A 15,934-nucleotide genomic window follows, 5' to 3' on the forward strand; every position below is an offset into this window, starting at 1 on the left:
TAATTTGAAAGAATGTTATTTTCCAAAAAATTAGATAATCAGTATATGATCTAAAGTGTGTTTGAAAAATTATCCTTAGAGCTTTTTTTTCTGGAGAAGTAATATTCTATTTACAAATGATTTAGTTGTGTTTGCATTGCACATCCCCAGGCAATAATTCCATAATTAATATATGGTAGAATAAGGGTGTAATATAATGTTAACAAAGTGCGGGAAGGGAGAAAATGTTTGAGTTTATTAATAATTCCAATGTTTCTAGAAATTGTTTTACATATACTATCAATATGAGGCTTCCATGATAATTTGTCGTCAATAAGGACACCCAAGAATCTGGTAGTGGAAACATTATTAAGAACGAAATTATCAAAGAAAATACTGTCAGATAGAGTATTGATTTTATTACTGAAAAGCATGCAGTTTGTCTTGTGGTGATTAAGCGAAAATTTGTTGGCCTTGATCCAATCTGTAACATTTGTTGTTCAAAATTTACGATTTTAACGAGTTGGTTAATATCATCATGGGAAAAGAAAATATTGGAGTCGTCAGCAAAAAAGTATAAATGAAAGTAAATTTGATGTATTTTTAATATCATTGATTTAAGTAATAAAAAGAAGTGGGCCTAGTAGGCTACCCTGGGGGACACCGCAAGTAATTGGAAGAGTAGTCGAATTGCTATTATTTACTGATACAAATTGGGTCCTATCAGTGAGGTAACTCCTGAACCACTCCAAGGCCTTCCCTCTAACTCCATAATGACACAGTTAATGAAGGAGAATTTCATGATTTATAGTGTCGAAGGCCTTGGAGAAGTCCAGGAAAATACCGACAGTATGACAACTATTATCGATGGAAGTGGTGACTTTATTAATAAATGACAAAATTGCATGGAAAGTACTATGTTTTTACGGAATCCAAATTGGAAGTTTGAAAAAATGTTGTGTAATTTGAAAAAATCACTTGTTCTGATATGAAACAAGTTTTTCTGGAATTTTAGATAGTGAAGTTAGTAAGGAAATTGGACGATAGTTGGAAACGAGTTGGCTATCACCTTTTTTTAACAGTGGGATGACTTTGGAGATTTTCACTTTATTGGGGACCCGTCCAGTGCTAAGAGAGATATTAAATATGTACCAAAGGATCAACGATGGCTGTAATTATTATTTTAGAAGAAAGTAAGGTATACCGTCATACCCCGGGCTTTTCTTATTCTGTAGATTGCTAACAATATTTATGATTTCCATCGAATTAGTAGGATTAAAAAACAATGGAATTGGGGTTAGGGTCGTCAATGATTACAATGCTTCCATTTTATGTTATTAGTTAACATATGGTCAAAAATTTTCCATGTTGAAAAATGATATCATTAGCGATTCTCAACTTCCTAAACTGGCTCTATGGAATACCAGCAGCAGTAAAATATTGCAGCTTTTGAGAGCCGAAATCAAAATTTTTAATGCAAATATGCCGTTCTTACACAAGTGTGCCCCCTCGAAAGATACAGCATATATTTTTAATGGGAATATACCGTTAAAACAGAAGTGAGGGCCTTTTTTCTTCTTTTTCTTTTTGCTTGTCAAATTTTTCTTGGGAAAATGTGCCTCCCCGTATTGGAAAATCCTGGATCCACCCCTGACCTGGTGTGGATATAGTACTGGTCTATACAGTATCGTAAGGCATGAGATGTTTTTTTAGAGGTATGGTTGAGAGGCCGTTGAAAGAGCAAATGATTTTCAGAATAATGTAATAAATAAAAATGATATTCATATAGCGCACTTTTAATGAATATGCATGTATAACAACCATTTATACAACTAATGTACAAAAAAAACAAGACATAATTACAAATAGGAGCTGTAAATATATTTGGGATTTAACTATCATTTATATTTTTGAAAATACTTAATGGACCACTGAAAAAATAGGCAGTGTTTTCTCCTGCGCATGTTATATCACTTGAACAGTAGAAGCATTAGAGAACACATCTGCACCCCACCCATTCACAAACAAACACTAAAGGTTGATCCGGAAATTGAAGACCAAAATGTGAATAGTTTAATGCAAGAAAATAAGAACATAAAATAAATCATTAACTGTAAATATTTTGTTTTATTTTGATTCTTTGTTTGACACGTAGCCGTTGTGCATTAAACAAGATGGTAGAAAGAATAACATTATATTTTATTGTTCATGTAAATTAAGATATTCATTTAATAATTTATGTTACCAGATTATTTTTAAGGTTAGACATATCAATTCATGTCATGTTTCGATGCAATGAGGTACATCTACATCGGTCCATTCCCTCAGAATGGCAGGAATGGTGAAAGAAAACAATTATGAGCTGTCATTAACATGCCATATAAAGTGAAGGGACAAATCAATGAATAAATCAATCAATCAATGAACCAAATAATAAATGAAGCGGAGCTAAACGTTTTATGACCTCATTTCTATTCGATTTTAGAATTTTCCATTAAAATATTTGGTCAAAATAGGTATTGATGGAAGTATTTCGGACATTGATTTCAGTTGGAGAAAATAGTTTTGAATGACATTTTAGAATATGAAAATAAAGGACAAAAAACTAGGCAGAATATCAGATAATGAAATTATTACTAGTCATTGGAAAGAGGACAAAAACAGAATGACAAATAATTATTTAAAAGAAAACTGAGAAAAGGGATAAATACTCGAGTCGGAAAAGGGAGTTCCCGTGCACAATCGGGGAATATTTTTTAACCAAACTTTTTTCTGTATTGCCTGAAGTGTCTGGTAAATGAATTTCGATGGTCCCTTTGTCAAATCGTGTCCCATGTGGTTCAAAGTGGTCATTTGCTTTTTTTTTACTCTGTCTGGTAGTTCGTCGAACAAGAATAAGCAGCGGGCTAAGCGCACTACCGTAGACCACTGCAGATGTCAGTCTCATGTCTACACTGACCCACGGCTCCAAAGTAGGCCTAACTTGCTGATCGAGTTTGGCCATTAAGGAAGCTTTTGATTCCCTGAAGAGAAGAGCTGCGTATACCATTGTGGTAGCTTTAAGGAAGAGTCGGCGATAGGAATTTGGTAACGTCTAGCAAGTCTGTTCTCTGTCACTTGGTCCTTTAGTGAGGTCATTGATGTTTAGAATGAGTTGCGTTATGACCTTATATACCTTCTTCAAGTCATATTCCTAATCCGACAAGAGGCTGACAAGGTAATGAATGTCGGCCCAGAGAGCACGTTTGTTACAAAGTAATCACCGTTTCTTTCATGGATTAACATATACGTTACAACCAAGGCAACCAAGAATGATCACTATGTGCTCTGATCGTGAGCAAATCTTGAAGACACTGCAGTGATATTGGATCATTGGAGTAGCTGAGTTTGTCGATGAAGAGATGAGGCATGGAAGACATTCGGGCAAGATCTGCAGAGTTGAACACGTATCGATGGTGGATATTCCTATTGTTACTGACGTGTCGGTGATCATGCATTGTGTTGACATAGGATGTGAGGTCCATGGTGTTTTCATTGGATCCTCCAGGTGTTCCAGGAACTCGGTTCAGTGATGCCCAGTAGTATTTATCCGGATACATGACATCCCCAAGCCATTTTAGGAACTTCTGTGGTAAATCCTCGCTGAGGACAAAATCAACAAAGCCACGCGTAAGAGAGTTGTACGCGTTTCCAGAGAACAGTTCTATGTCACCCGGAGGTGATGGGTTGTGCTGAAGTGTAATGCCGACCTCTAACTTCCGGTTCGGCCCGTTTCTGTGGAATCTCTTTAATTTCTTACCAGAAGTCGGGTGCGATTCAACGTCATTGAGGTCGTTGTAGCTCTTAAGTTGTTGAACCATCTCCAAGTTGGTCTTCAAAGGGAAAGCCTCTCCACATTGATTGATCACGTACTTCCACTGGACTGGATGCTTAATTAAGTCTCGCATGCAGTTGATGTAAGCCATGAGATGCGAGTGTCTTCCATACTGAACGTCCTCAAGGGTGGAACAGACAAAAACATTGTCAAAACAAGATGCTAATTTCCGGATAGCTTTTATGAAATCAGGAGGTGATTTGGCATCTGGGTGAATGGCATACACATTCTGCGGCTGGTACAACGCTCGCAGAAGCCTCTCCACCTGCGCTGCATTGCGGTGAATCACTATTACAAACGCTAAAGGATACTGTTCTTCCTCGTGCGAAGCAGTCCTTTGCGGATATTTCCTCTGTTGTTTGAAGAAGTGGCAATTGGTAGCAAAAGCCAGTACACGTCTGTCCGAAGGGATCGGTAGTAGTCCATTCACCGATATGTCGGACACTTGTTCATAAAGCTTCAGGACATGATCCAACTCTTCGGGATCCCCTTTCATGATCTCGCCACAATCTACAGGATATTCTAGATGGAGAGGTATATCTTCGTGAACCATTCTCTTGTTGGTCCTTATCGTGACAAGAATACAGATGACCAATGAATAGATCAGAGTGATGGTTGGCCAGTGATTCCAAAGGTGATTATGCAACCAGTCATGCCGGAGTTTCCTAAGAAACCGACTCTTGTGGAAACGAACCTCAGTGATGCGAAAGAAAGTCATCGTCATTTGATTCCAAGGGACTTCGATATTCAGTTCGCCTTCACGGCAAAAAGACAGTTAAAAGTGATTGGAAAGTAGTGACTGGGAAAATAAATTATTTCCACGATTGTATTGATTAAATGAATTGTCACGCGTTAGGTTGAGCAACGGCAAGAGTTCATGGAGTCCAATCGTATCACTGGAAATGTTGTTGAGTTTCAACTATACTTTCGAACGTGCATGCAGAACTGTTGATCGGTGGTCATGGTGGTTGATCAACCGAAACTTCACACCAAGTACCAATGCATGTACTATAGGCCAAGATGGCATAATCGAGTTGAAATCCATTGTGCATGTTTCGCATGCCTGTCATCACGGTCATCACGGTCATTGTGAATATTACAATGTTGAATAGATCGTCAGTACGCAGCATAATATATACTCTTCTATGGCTATGCATTGTGTCTCTTCTTTCATTTGCTTTTTTATAACCCAAACTAGAATCAGGAAGGCTAATCACAATCACGAATTTAAATTCTACTCCGGAGGTGAATTCCAGTTAAGTTTTACTCATTCCAAGATCCTATCTAATGATTGGCTTTGAATTGGATTCTCGCGATTAATTTTTAAGCTTATCCCCCTTACAACATGTACAAGTGTGCAATACTTAAAAAAGTCACTAAACGCTCTTTCACACGGTAAAAAAAAAATCGTAATTTGAATGATGATTCCAGTGAAATATAAGGCTAATGACGAATTTTTTTTTGGTGAAACCAAACTAGAATCAGGAAGGCTAATCACAATCACGAATTCAAATTCTACTCCGGAGGTGAATTCCAGTTATTAGTTTTACTCAAATTATGGGACGAATTTTCCGACGGTGTGAAAGGTCCGATGATTCTAAAGACGAATTGCAATCATCATTACAATGATGATTCAAGATTCACGTGTGAAAAGGCCCATAATTATATCGATGTTTTTCGCGTACTCCCCCTCTCCATCCATGCTCTCTCTTGTCACCCTTTCCCCAATTTCTCCGCCTTTCTCATGAGTCCCCCGGACATGGATAACTGTGCATGGACATGGATTCATGCGTCTCTGTGGAGTTGCAAAGATACGGGAACGGATAAAACGACACGGGAGGAATTAGCATGTCGTGGGAATGGCAAATAAGTTGTTAGTCCATGGAGCGGGGTAGTTTGTCATGGGAACTCTTTGGAGTTGGTAAGTCGAGAGAACGACTTTAGTAATTAAGACAAGGGAAAGAGTAGGCCTAAGTATGTCACGTGTTGGCATGTCGTGTCGTGGGAATGGGTAGTAAGTCGATGGAACTAGTTTAGGGAACGACCAGTTTAGTATAGCGGGAAGGAGCCTTATGAAACAAAAACATGCTGTCACCCTATAAAGGTGCTCTATATTTAAAGCATTTGCATACAGAAAAACGCACACTCACCTATTTTAACGACATAAAAGACACATAACACCAATGTTCTTTGTGTAAATAATCTTTATTACAATATCATCTAATTTGGTACCAATTAGATAAACACAGGAGGTTAAAAGAGAAGACAGAGCATGTGATTGGTCAGGACGGTCCTTTCGTCATTCATCCTAATTTGTTAATTGGTCAGGTGATAAAAGCCATGAGTTTACATGTTATCTCCGTTTCCGGCACCTGTGAAAGTAGAAATGAATAAAAGGAAATATTATTTCAAATATGTATATATGTATATATATACGTGTATATATATATATATATATATATATACATATGTGTGAAGTTATACATGTACTACAGCTGTCGAAAATCTGTCTATCTGACGGTCAATTGGATCGGGGTCGCCCTAGCCACTAACCCGTCTCTGTGGTCTAGAGCTTAAGGCACCGGCGTTCAAAGCTGGGGGCCCGGGTTCGATTCCCGGCAGAGACATTTTTTCGGCATCACCAATTTTTCCAAAAAGGGTAGATAGCTCTGGGGAACCTTGATTTAAGCTACGCCTACCATTGTTCTCTTCATCCATTTCTTTCACACAATATATATATATACATATATATATATATATATATATATATATATATGTTATTAGGCCTAAATAGAGTTATCCCACAGGGGAGTAAATGTTGCAAAAACTCATACAAAATTTATTACACAGTAAAAACTCTGTTATTTTTTTTTACAAAACGCTGTTTACTATATGAATCCTACAGCAGTTGTTTAACAGTTTAATTTGTTAACCTACTTTGTTAAGAATTCGATATTAAAAATAAAGCTTTGTTGTTTGAGATATTAAAGACTGTTTACACAACTACTGTACGGTTCATATAGTAAACAGTGCATTGTATAAAATATTAAAACAGCGTTTTTAGTGTGTATGGCGCCATTTTTAAACCTTTGCTTCACAAAAATAAAATAAAGCTCCTATACCTACACTGTAAAGAGTTTTATATTCCACTTATTGATGATTTCGATGCCAATTTTAAGGTATAAACATGAAACACTACGTTTTCCTGATCCATTAAAATACTCAAATTAATAGGTCTTTGACTTTCACAATCCAGCAAAAACTATGGTGTTTATCATGTTTATTTGTGTATATACAGAAGAATAACATTCATTTTCACTCTGGTGTTAAATAGTAATATGTGTTATTACAACACCTTTGGTAGTTACTTGTATATCCGGTGTTATGTTCAATCTTTAAGATTTAATTTTAACACGGTGACCCAAGGTGTGGTCCTCTCGGGACACCAAGGTGTCGGTTTCAACACCCACGATTTTAAAGTGAAGAAACATTATCGTTAGGCCGGTTTACATAATATGTAGGCCTATATATAAATCATATCTGATGCAAATTTAGCGACGCGGAATTTTGCCACTTTTTGGTAAACCTTGATTAGATCATATCAGGCGCGATAAATGACAAACACATATCTAAAAATTTATACAACACACATCAAATTTCTGAATTTATTTATTTATATATATATAAAAAAAATTGTATGTTAACAAATGTCGTGTAATTAATGCATCTTTGGTCAGATCAATTTTTTTTAAGCTTTAGTGACGGTTTTGGTGTTGGTGGCGACTTATTTGTATAACCTGGTTGCTAATAAAGCATGAGCCATTACTGTCAAAATGTTTTTCTTTTATGCAGTAAAGAGTTTTAATTTGTGTGATAACACTGTCTTCGATGTGGAATATATACCGCTAATAACCACCCTTGAATGTCCGTTGATAAGACAGGGGTCATTTGCGATATGAATTATCATATCAAGCTTCAATATCATAACATACCGCTGCAGAAGACGATGTCTCCAGATCTCCTGTTGCACCAGCACTCCATGCCGAATGAGTTACAGGCTGAAAGGAAAAAGAGATCATACAAGTAGTTAAAAAAAAGCTTTCTGACTCGTTTCCATTAAGCTGACGTCACACTGTGCCGACAATGTGACGCCCGACAGATACACGAAAATGTATTTCCCTTTATAATTGATTGAAATCATAATTAAATTTATTAAGAAGTTGTAGGATTGATGATATTAATTTCATGTATTTACATACATTTCAATCAAACGGGAGTAAGATATTGGTTTAACACTGATTGGTGTTGCTTAAATGCCAAATTGTGTCAGCCTAACGCCAAACTGGTGTTGTTTCAACACCTCTCTGGTATGGACCGAAATAGATAGCTGGTGTTACATTAACAAAATGGTTTAACGAACTCACTCTTGTACTTCCTGAGCTTCCTTCCCATACCCCTCTTCTCGGTCTCAAAGAACTCAAGAGTGTCGTCGTCCAATTCGTAGTCGGCGATGACGGCAACGATGAGGGCGCAAGCCAGGACGAAGAATAGAGCCTTTGCCATTGTGACTGGTGGGATGGTTGCAGGTTATCTGTTGTGAGTAATCATGTTAAGACGATTCGTTCTTAGAAGTTAAGTAGGTTAAAGATAAATGAATGTGGTTGCAGTAAACACTGATTTCATGGGAAAGTCCGCAAAACTAATATTCCGCTATATCACCTTACACCTAAATCCGGTACAGTATCATAAACTGAACTTTGTGAAATCATGAATGTTAAGCTGAACAAAAAACTGACGATTACCAACAGAGATAACACGATTCTGTGAGACAGTTCCGACATCTAGCTAGAATTCCGTCCTTATTTTATTTACCATAATTTCTCAGAAATTATATAATTTCTTCCAGAATCATCTGACCTTATTATTTTCTTTTCTATTTATGCAGGCTCTTGGGTAACCATTTTACTGATTCTGTACGAACTCATTTTGAAATCGTTACAACTGGCATTATCTTTATAAAACTCAAGCTGATTCACATAATGTTTCATAAATAGTGAGCATCTGGAAATGTCTTTAGCGTTGTTGTTTTTTCTCACGATTGAACCCCAAATTCAAACATTCGTCTGTTAATTTCTTCGTAATACATGCAGCCAATACTGTTTTGACGAGTTCTACATGCCGCCCCATTTCTAAAAAGCGCTTCCCTCTTCCCTCTTGAAATGCTAGAACTCCATCACAAGGTAATTTTAGTTCACCTCAGTCATTTATTCCCACACTGAAACACCATATGATAAACACATGAAGACCATTTACGAAGTACATTTACAGCAAAGTCCCGTTTCTTCCTGTTCAAAGATTTTGCTTATTTTCCAAGGTAGTATTTATGCATTAACTTTCATATCATGTCCGAAATAATACTTCCATTTTTACGTTTCAATGAACAAGACCTAAGCACCTTATTTCTTCAATAATTTCGCGATTAATATAATAGTAAAGAAATTTAGATTTTATTTATTTCGTCGATATCAATATTGTCTCAGTTTTACTAATATTTATTTCAAGATGGCACCTTTTATAACAATTAACTTAAATATTTACCGTATTTTGTGAACCGAGAGTATCATAGTAAATAGATACATACATCGTCAACATACACATACCGCATTTACAGCGTTATCAAGACATTCTGATAAATAAATACAACAGGAGAAAGTACGATATCCTATGGTACCCCTAGTGATAATCCCTTTAAAGAGGATTCTTCCCGGCGGATTCTTTACCCAATGAACAATCAAATAAAATAAATTCTTCTAGGAGTTAAAGTATTAATCCAAATAAACTCCCCCCCCCCCCCGAAAATACTATATTTCTCTTGTTAAAAAGAGCTTTATTTCCATGCATTCATTATGGTATAGGCCTATATTCAACTAAAAGGGCGTGCAGGTTATTCTTCGCCACATGGCCTACAGGATAGCTGCCAAGAACAAACGAAATATTGCCTTTAGATGCAAGAGTAAAGACGACTGGACTCACCTTCTGGAGAACAGGTATATCTTCAATATGTGTGATCTGAAGTGTGATGATCAGGTCCTCAAGATGCTCTGTATTTATAGGAGTTGGCTACACTCCGATTTGGACATCATGAAATCGCAGTGAATGACGTATCTAATTTAAGAGCCTGTCACACTCCATTAATTTACATAGATTCACAGGAACTCATTACTTTAAGAAAATCAAGACCATAACGTCTGTGTTTTTTCTTCTTTTTTTTTACAAGGTGTCACTCCCTATCAATCAAATGTCCATGCACTTTGTAAAAAAAATCTTAATTAAAACATTCCTTTGAATTATGGGAAAGTGGCTCTCCTTTATTTTGGTTGATAGCGTCACATTCAGCTTATGTCCCTATTTAGCGTACAAATTACCACCCGGGATATCAAACGCTTGGTCAGCCATATATATACGAGTGGATTAGCCCTGACCCTTTTTGCAAAAAAAGTCAAGACATGACCCACATCATTTTTTTTTCAACGCAAACATGATTGAAAACCGAGTGTGATTGTTTGGTATTTTATTCAAGTTGCTTAAAAATGGATACTCTGATCTTGCATTTTGTAATGCAAATAAAAGAAAATCGAGTCGAAAAATCATTATTTTTGCAGTACCTTAGTAGGCATATACACCCAGGGGGTATAGATTGAAAAGAATATCCCCCTCTCGAAAAAAATAATGAAAAAATAATGATAAATAAATGAAATAATTATGATAATAATAATAATCATAATAATGAAAATGATATGAATAGATAAATGAATAAATAAATGAATAAATAAAAAAAGAATAAAGAAATAAATAAAGAAATAAAACTTTCATCAGTCTGGGGTGATAAATTAAATGAAGTTTTACAGCTCGCCCCATTATAATTTTTAAGGTTGGTTGAAGCTCAAACTTTGTTTGAATAAAGAAGTGAATAAATGAATGAATATTGAAATAAATATTAAACGACCAAAAAAGAGGAAAGGGAGATAATTAAAGAAAAGTAAATGTTGAGATCTGATATCTACCCATTAGTTTTTTGTTAAACTCAATCAACAATTTCGAGACACGATCAAAACTATTTAAATTATGAATTTTTTCAAGATTGCTAATATTGTATGCTAATCAAAGTGAAGACGTGTTTACGTTTCCTGTTGTATTTTATTTCAAATTTTAGATTTGTGTAAATATATTTCAATGTGTAGTACAAGGATGTTCTTTTTACATAGTTTGATTCCAGGTAGAATGTCCATAGAATCTATAAAAAACAAGAATTATCAAGCGTACATGCAAATTACCCTTTTAATGGATACAATAAATGAAATGAAATCAAAAGTACATGAAATCAGGTAACATGAAAGAGGTAACAAATGATAAGATAAAAATACAAAGCTTAGTGTGTTTGCATTGATGCAAGGCATATCACCATTTTATTACATAATAAAATCTAATGCGCTGTTGTCTTTTTTCTTCACGTTAATAGGTCTTCCATGATATGTACAATAATTTTGCTTGTGTGTGTTACAGTCACACCAACGAAACTCCAAACCAGGTGCCCATTTCATTAAAACTTGTTACAATAACAAATTTGCAATAACAGTTTAAAGCTACTGAAATCCATCAATTTGATTGGCTGATAGTAAACGTGATATGGAAATGGTTGATTTGTTTATTTATGAAACGGGACCCTGACCTATGGTATGTGATTCTCAAGGTAATATAGAGTTTTCGCTCTACGGCGCACGACGCATTCAAGAACGCAGTACATGTATTGTCAAATGCCCTTCATGATAAAGAGCGACCAAGAAGTCTTTGTCGGAAATTGGTGAGTCAAAACAGCTGTCGCGTCCTCTGGACAAACGGCACACTTGCATTAATTTCGTCAGCCCCGAAACGTAGGGCGAAACTGCTGTTCCGGTTCACCAATCTTACCAACTTTCGACAAAGACCTCCCAGCTGTTCTTTGTGATTTAACTGGCATTTTCAATACATTTACTCTGCTCTTGAATCCGTCTTGCGTTCCGGAGCGAAAACTCTCCACTAACCTCTGTCAGTCAGTAAGCGTTTTCGCCCATGTGACTATGACAGTAGCATTTCCCTTAAATTCAATAATGCTTCTTCGATCAGCACGATTAATCTTAATTTTAGGTTGTTTTTTTGGTTCCATGACAATTGCTCCGCCGACATCTGCTCCGCCGACAATTGCTACGCAAAATACGACAACTGCTCCGCCGACAATTGCTCCGGACAGTTGCTCCGCCGACAGTTGCTCCGTCGACACTTGCTCCGCCGATATTTGCTCCGTCGACACTTGCTCCGCCGATATTTGCTCCGTCGACATCTGCTCCGCCGATATTTGCTCCGCCGACAGTTGCTCCGTCGATAATTGCTCCGCCGACATCTGCTCCGATTTTACGACAATTGCTCCGCGACAATTGCTCCGCCGATATTTGCTCCGCCGATAATTGCTCCGCCGATAATTGCTCCGCCGAAAATTGCTCCAATTATACGACATTTGCTTCACGAAAATTGCTCCGCAGTCTATTGCTCCGCCGTCATGTGCTCCGATAATACAATTGCATGAACATCTTACAAATTGTTTTGTTGTTGTTTTGTTCTTATTATTTTTATCTATTTATTTCATTCTCCCCTATCATCACATCTTTCTGCTTTAATAAAAAAAACAAATTGTTCTCCCTGCCGCCGCCACTGTCTTGACAAATTGTAACGCAGAAGGGGAATGACACACTCCCCATGGAAATTGTGAATCTGGATTTTTGGTCATATATTATTATCATTGGTTCAATCCGGTCTTGAGCGGGGAGAGAATGGGGGGGAGGGGGGTGCTGGACACAATATCTCTTCCATAGGCGGATCCAGGGGAGGGGCCGAGGGCCCCCCCCCCCCCCACTGGCTGAACAAAAAAACAAACAAAAAAGGAAAGAAAGAAAAAAAGATGGAAAGAGAAGAGTAAAAAGAAGAGGAGGAAGACGAGTAAATAAAATAAGATGAGGGAAAGACTTGGAAAATAAAAAGAATCTTTCATGTCACTGTATAAAATTTTCCCTCGCGCTTCGCGCTCGCATTGCCTGTTAGTTGATTTTTCATATCTTGTTCAATAATTATGGAGTTTAAATATCAAGTTTGGAAGTCAATATACAAAACATATTTCACCTCGGGAATCGAACTTTCATTGTTTTGTGTGATTTACAAATTGATTTTTAAAAAGTGCTCTGTAAAAATGTCAGTTTTATGGTCTGAATTTTAACATTTTCTACTCGCGCTGCGCACTCGCAAATTTTGATATATCAGGTACCTATTATTTTCGTGTATTCCGTAAAGTTTTCAAAATATCCCTTTTCAGGTCTGATTGTCAAAACGTATCAGCTAGCGCTGCGCTCGCATTTGAATGGAGAGTTATGTATTTCTCAATATTGAATATACAAATAAACTACTTAAAATCCCCATTTAATGACAGTTTATCAAAAAATTTGGCTCGCGATTTGCGCTCGCATTCATGGTTAAAAATATATTAACTGATGCATCCTATTTATGACTACGAAAGTAATTGAAATGTCCAGTTTTCAGACCATAATATCATCAGATTTCGTGCCGTCATTAGGCATTAATGAGCAAGATATTAATTTAGAAATTAAATTGTCCCTTTTGTTTGGTCTCGCGCTTAGCAAGAGGAATAGGAAAATAGTCATCATTTTCATATGATGACATGTCCTAAGGATGTCCCGGTCCTATTATATATGTCAAAACTCAAAGTAATAATAGAACATATCAGCTCTTTATTAAGTGCAATCCATATCCACCTCACAAATTCACAAAGTGCTTGAAATATAGAGCAGAAATTGACTCTTTTTTACGTCGGAAAATCAAATAGTTTATTCTATTTAAAACATTATCCAGTTTCAGATCACAATATCAAAAATGTTCTGCTCGCGCTTTGTGCTCGCATTATCAAGTTAGGAAGATCCCATATTACTCATTCTTTTCATGGTTTACAAAACATGAATAGAGTGTCCCGTTTTAGGTCTAAATCTCGATTTTTCCGCCCGCGCTTCGCGCTCGCTTAAATTGGTTAGTTATATAGCTATCCTGTTCACGATTACAAAAATTGATTGAAATTTTCCATTCTTTATGTAGAAATTTCAAGATGTTTCAGCTCGCGCTTCGCGCTCGCTTTATTTGATTGTTGAAATATGTAGCGTCTTCATGGCTAAGTGCAAGCAGTCCTTAACAGGTTATCTTTTCGATCACTTTAAAATGTATCCATTAAAAAAATTTCTGCTTGCGCTTTGCGCTCGCATTATTAATGTAAGGAAGATCCCCAATTACTCATCCTTTTCATGATTCACAAAACATGAATAGAGTGTCTCGTTCAGTAGGTCTAAATCTCGAAATCTTCCGCTCGCGCTTTGCACTCGCTTTATATGATTTTTAAAGTATTTAACGTCTTCATGGCTATCTGCAAGCAATCTTTAACAAGTTCCTTTTCCATCAGTTCATTTCTGCTCGCGCTTCTCGTTCGTAGTAATTATTTAATTGCATACACATCTTTCTCAGGATAACAAACATTGACCAGAATGTTCCAATTTTAGAAAAAAAAAACATAAAATTTCCTTTAAAAGTTTAGCTCGCGCCTCGCGCTCGCATTATATAAATAAGGATTATGATATTATATATTTATGTTGATTTATAAGAATAAAGCTAAGTGACTTTAGGACTACCCCTTCAAAGAAACCAAAATCATCATCGAGCGGCCGATCGGGGAAAATATGGCTATAACCCCCCCCCCCCCTCCTATTGGCGAAGGCTAGATCAGCCCCTGCCCTTCTGCTTTCCAGCAACTTATACACCATACATTCGCGCCCCCCTCTCTCTCTCCCTCTTTCTCGTTTTGTTCTTTCACACTATTAATTTTCATTGGTTACCGCTTGATTTATTGTATATTTATCAGCATTACAATTGTTAATATTTTTATCAATATTTTTTAATACGTCTTGGGCCTGTACTACGAAAGACCATTAGTGCCACGGAGAAAAAAAAACACTATTTCTACTAATCTGTTATAACAGATTACGGTATTTCTACTAATCTGTTTAAACAGATTATAATCTGTTATAACAGATTACGGTATTTCTACTAATCTGTTATCTCATCCTTACCGCCCCCCTGAAATGAAATCCTAGCTATGCCATTGGAGGGTTTTGATATTTTCTCAGTACTTCACCATGGATAACCCACTCCATAATTGAATACGTGTCAGCTGAAATCTTTTAAAATATATTGGCAATAAATCCTTGAAGAAATGAAAAAAAGTATAGTTTTATCAAAAAGAATATTTCTTTGAAAGCAGGCTATTTTTTAATTATTATTTTCATCTTCTTTGTATATGGAACAGGAAGAACTGGACAAGGTTGCTAAAGAATGGAACGCTCATAGAATCAGCCAATCAAGGAACCAGTGTGGACCATTTGGTCGCCCCAACGTGATGTACAGGACACCCCAGGTGTATGGAACACAAGATTTTCTTGTCCCGTTGGAAAACGATGAGGTTGAAGTATGCGAGGAAGAATGTACTTTCAAAAGTCAGTACCCTTGTGACAGAGATATATTTGACCTTTGCTCGATCCTGATTACTGAAGAACAACTACTTGTACCGCAGGATAGCGAAGAAGGACTGAACCTATATCATACTGTGAGAATGCACCTGCTGAGGATGATTTAATCAGACTATTTTGCATTAATTGCATGTGTATTTTTATATTAAATGAAAAACACAAGTAGATATTTTTTCTACAGTGCTTGGATTAGCAACCAAAACTTATTCATGCCTTTCCCCACAATGACATCTTTTCTCTCTTCAAAGAGGACTAGAAGACTGAAGCGTCTGATCCGCTTTTAAAAAAATATATATATATTTCTTCACATATTCACCACATTAAAATGATCTGCATATAGTGTTATCCAAATTTCTATTTCTTCATGAATAACAGAGGGTAGCAATAAATGTTCATATATTTGTATAAAGGA

At 36.5% G+C, this 15,934-nt stretch overlaps 2 protein-coding genes across 2 annotated transcripts; both read right to left on the bottom strand.

Moving 5' to 3' along the window:
• Nucleotides 1–2,086: 2,086 nt before the first annotated feature.
• LOC129281531 (beta-1,3-galactosyl-O-glycosyl-glycoprotein beta-1,6-N-acetylglucosaminyltransferase 4-like) lies at nucleotides 2,087–4,897 on the bottom strand. Its single transcript, XM_064113319.1, has one exon. It carries the CDS (start codon nucleotides 4,575–4,577, stop codon nucleotides 3,270–3,272), a length of 1,308 nt encoding a protein of 435 aa, XP_063969389.1. The 5' UTR covers nucleotides 4,578–4,897; the 3' UTR covers nucleotides 2,087–3,269.
• A 1,142-nt stretch (nucleotides 4,898–6,039) lies between these two features.
• On the bottom strand, nucleotides 6,040–9,996 carry LOC129281182 (uncharacterized). Its single transcript, XM_054917124.2, has 4 exons — nucleotides 9,887–9,996; nucleotides 8,278–8,444; nucleotides 7,846–7,911; nucleotides 6,040–6,225 (listed from the first exon to the last, which is right to left on the bottom strand). Exons 2-4 carry the CDS (start codon nucleotides 8,414–8,416, stop codon nucleotides 6,200–6,202), a joined length of 231 nt encoding a protein of 76 aa, XP_054773099.1. The 5' UTR covers nucleotides 8,417–8,444; nucleotides 9,887–9,996; the 3' UTR covers nucleotides 6,040–6,199.
• Nucleotides 9,997–15,934: the final 5,938 nt, after the last annotated feature.

This window comes from Lytechinus pictus, chromosome 18, assembly GCF_037042905.1.
Source record: "Lytechinus pictus isolate F3 Inbred chromosome 18, Lp3.0, whole genome shotgun sequence".
NCBI classification, from domain to species: Eukaryota; Metazoa; Echinodermata; class Echinoidea; order Temnopleuroida; family Toxopneustidae; genus Lytechinus; species Lytechinus pictus.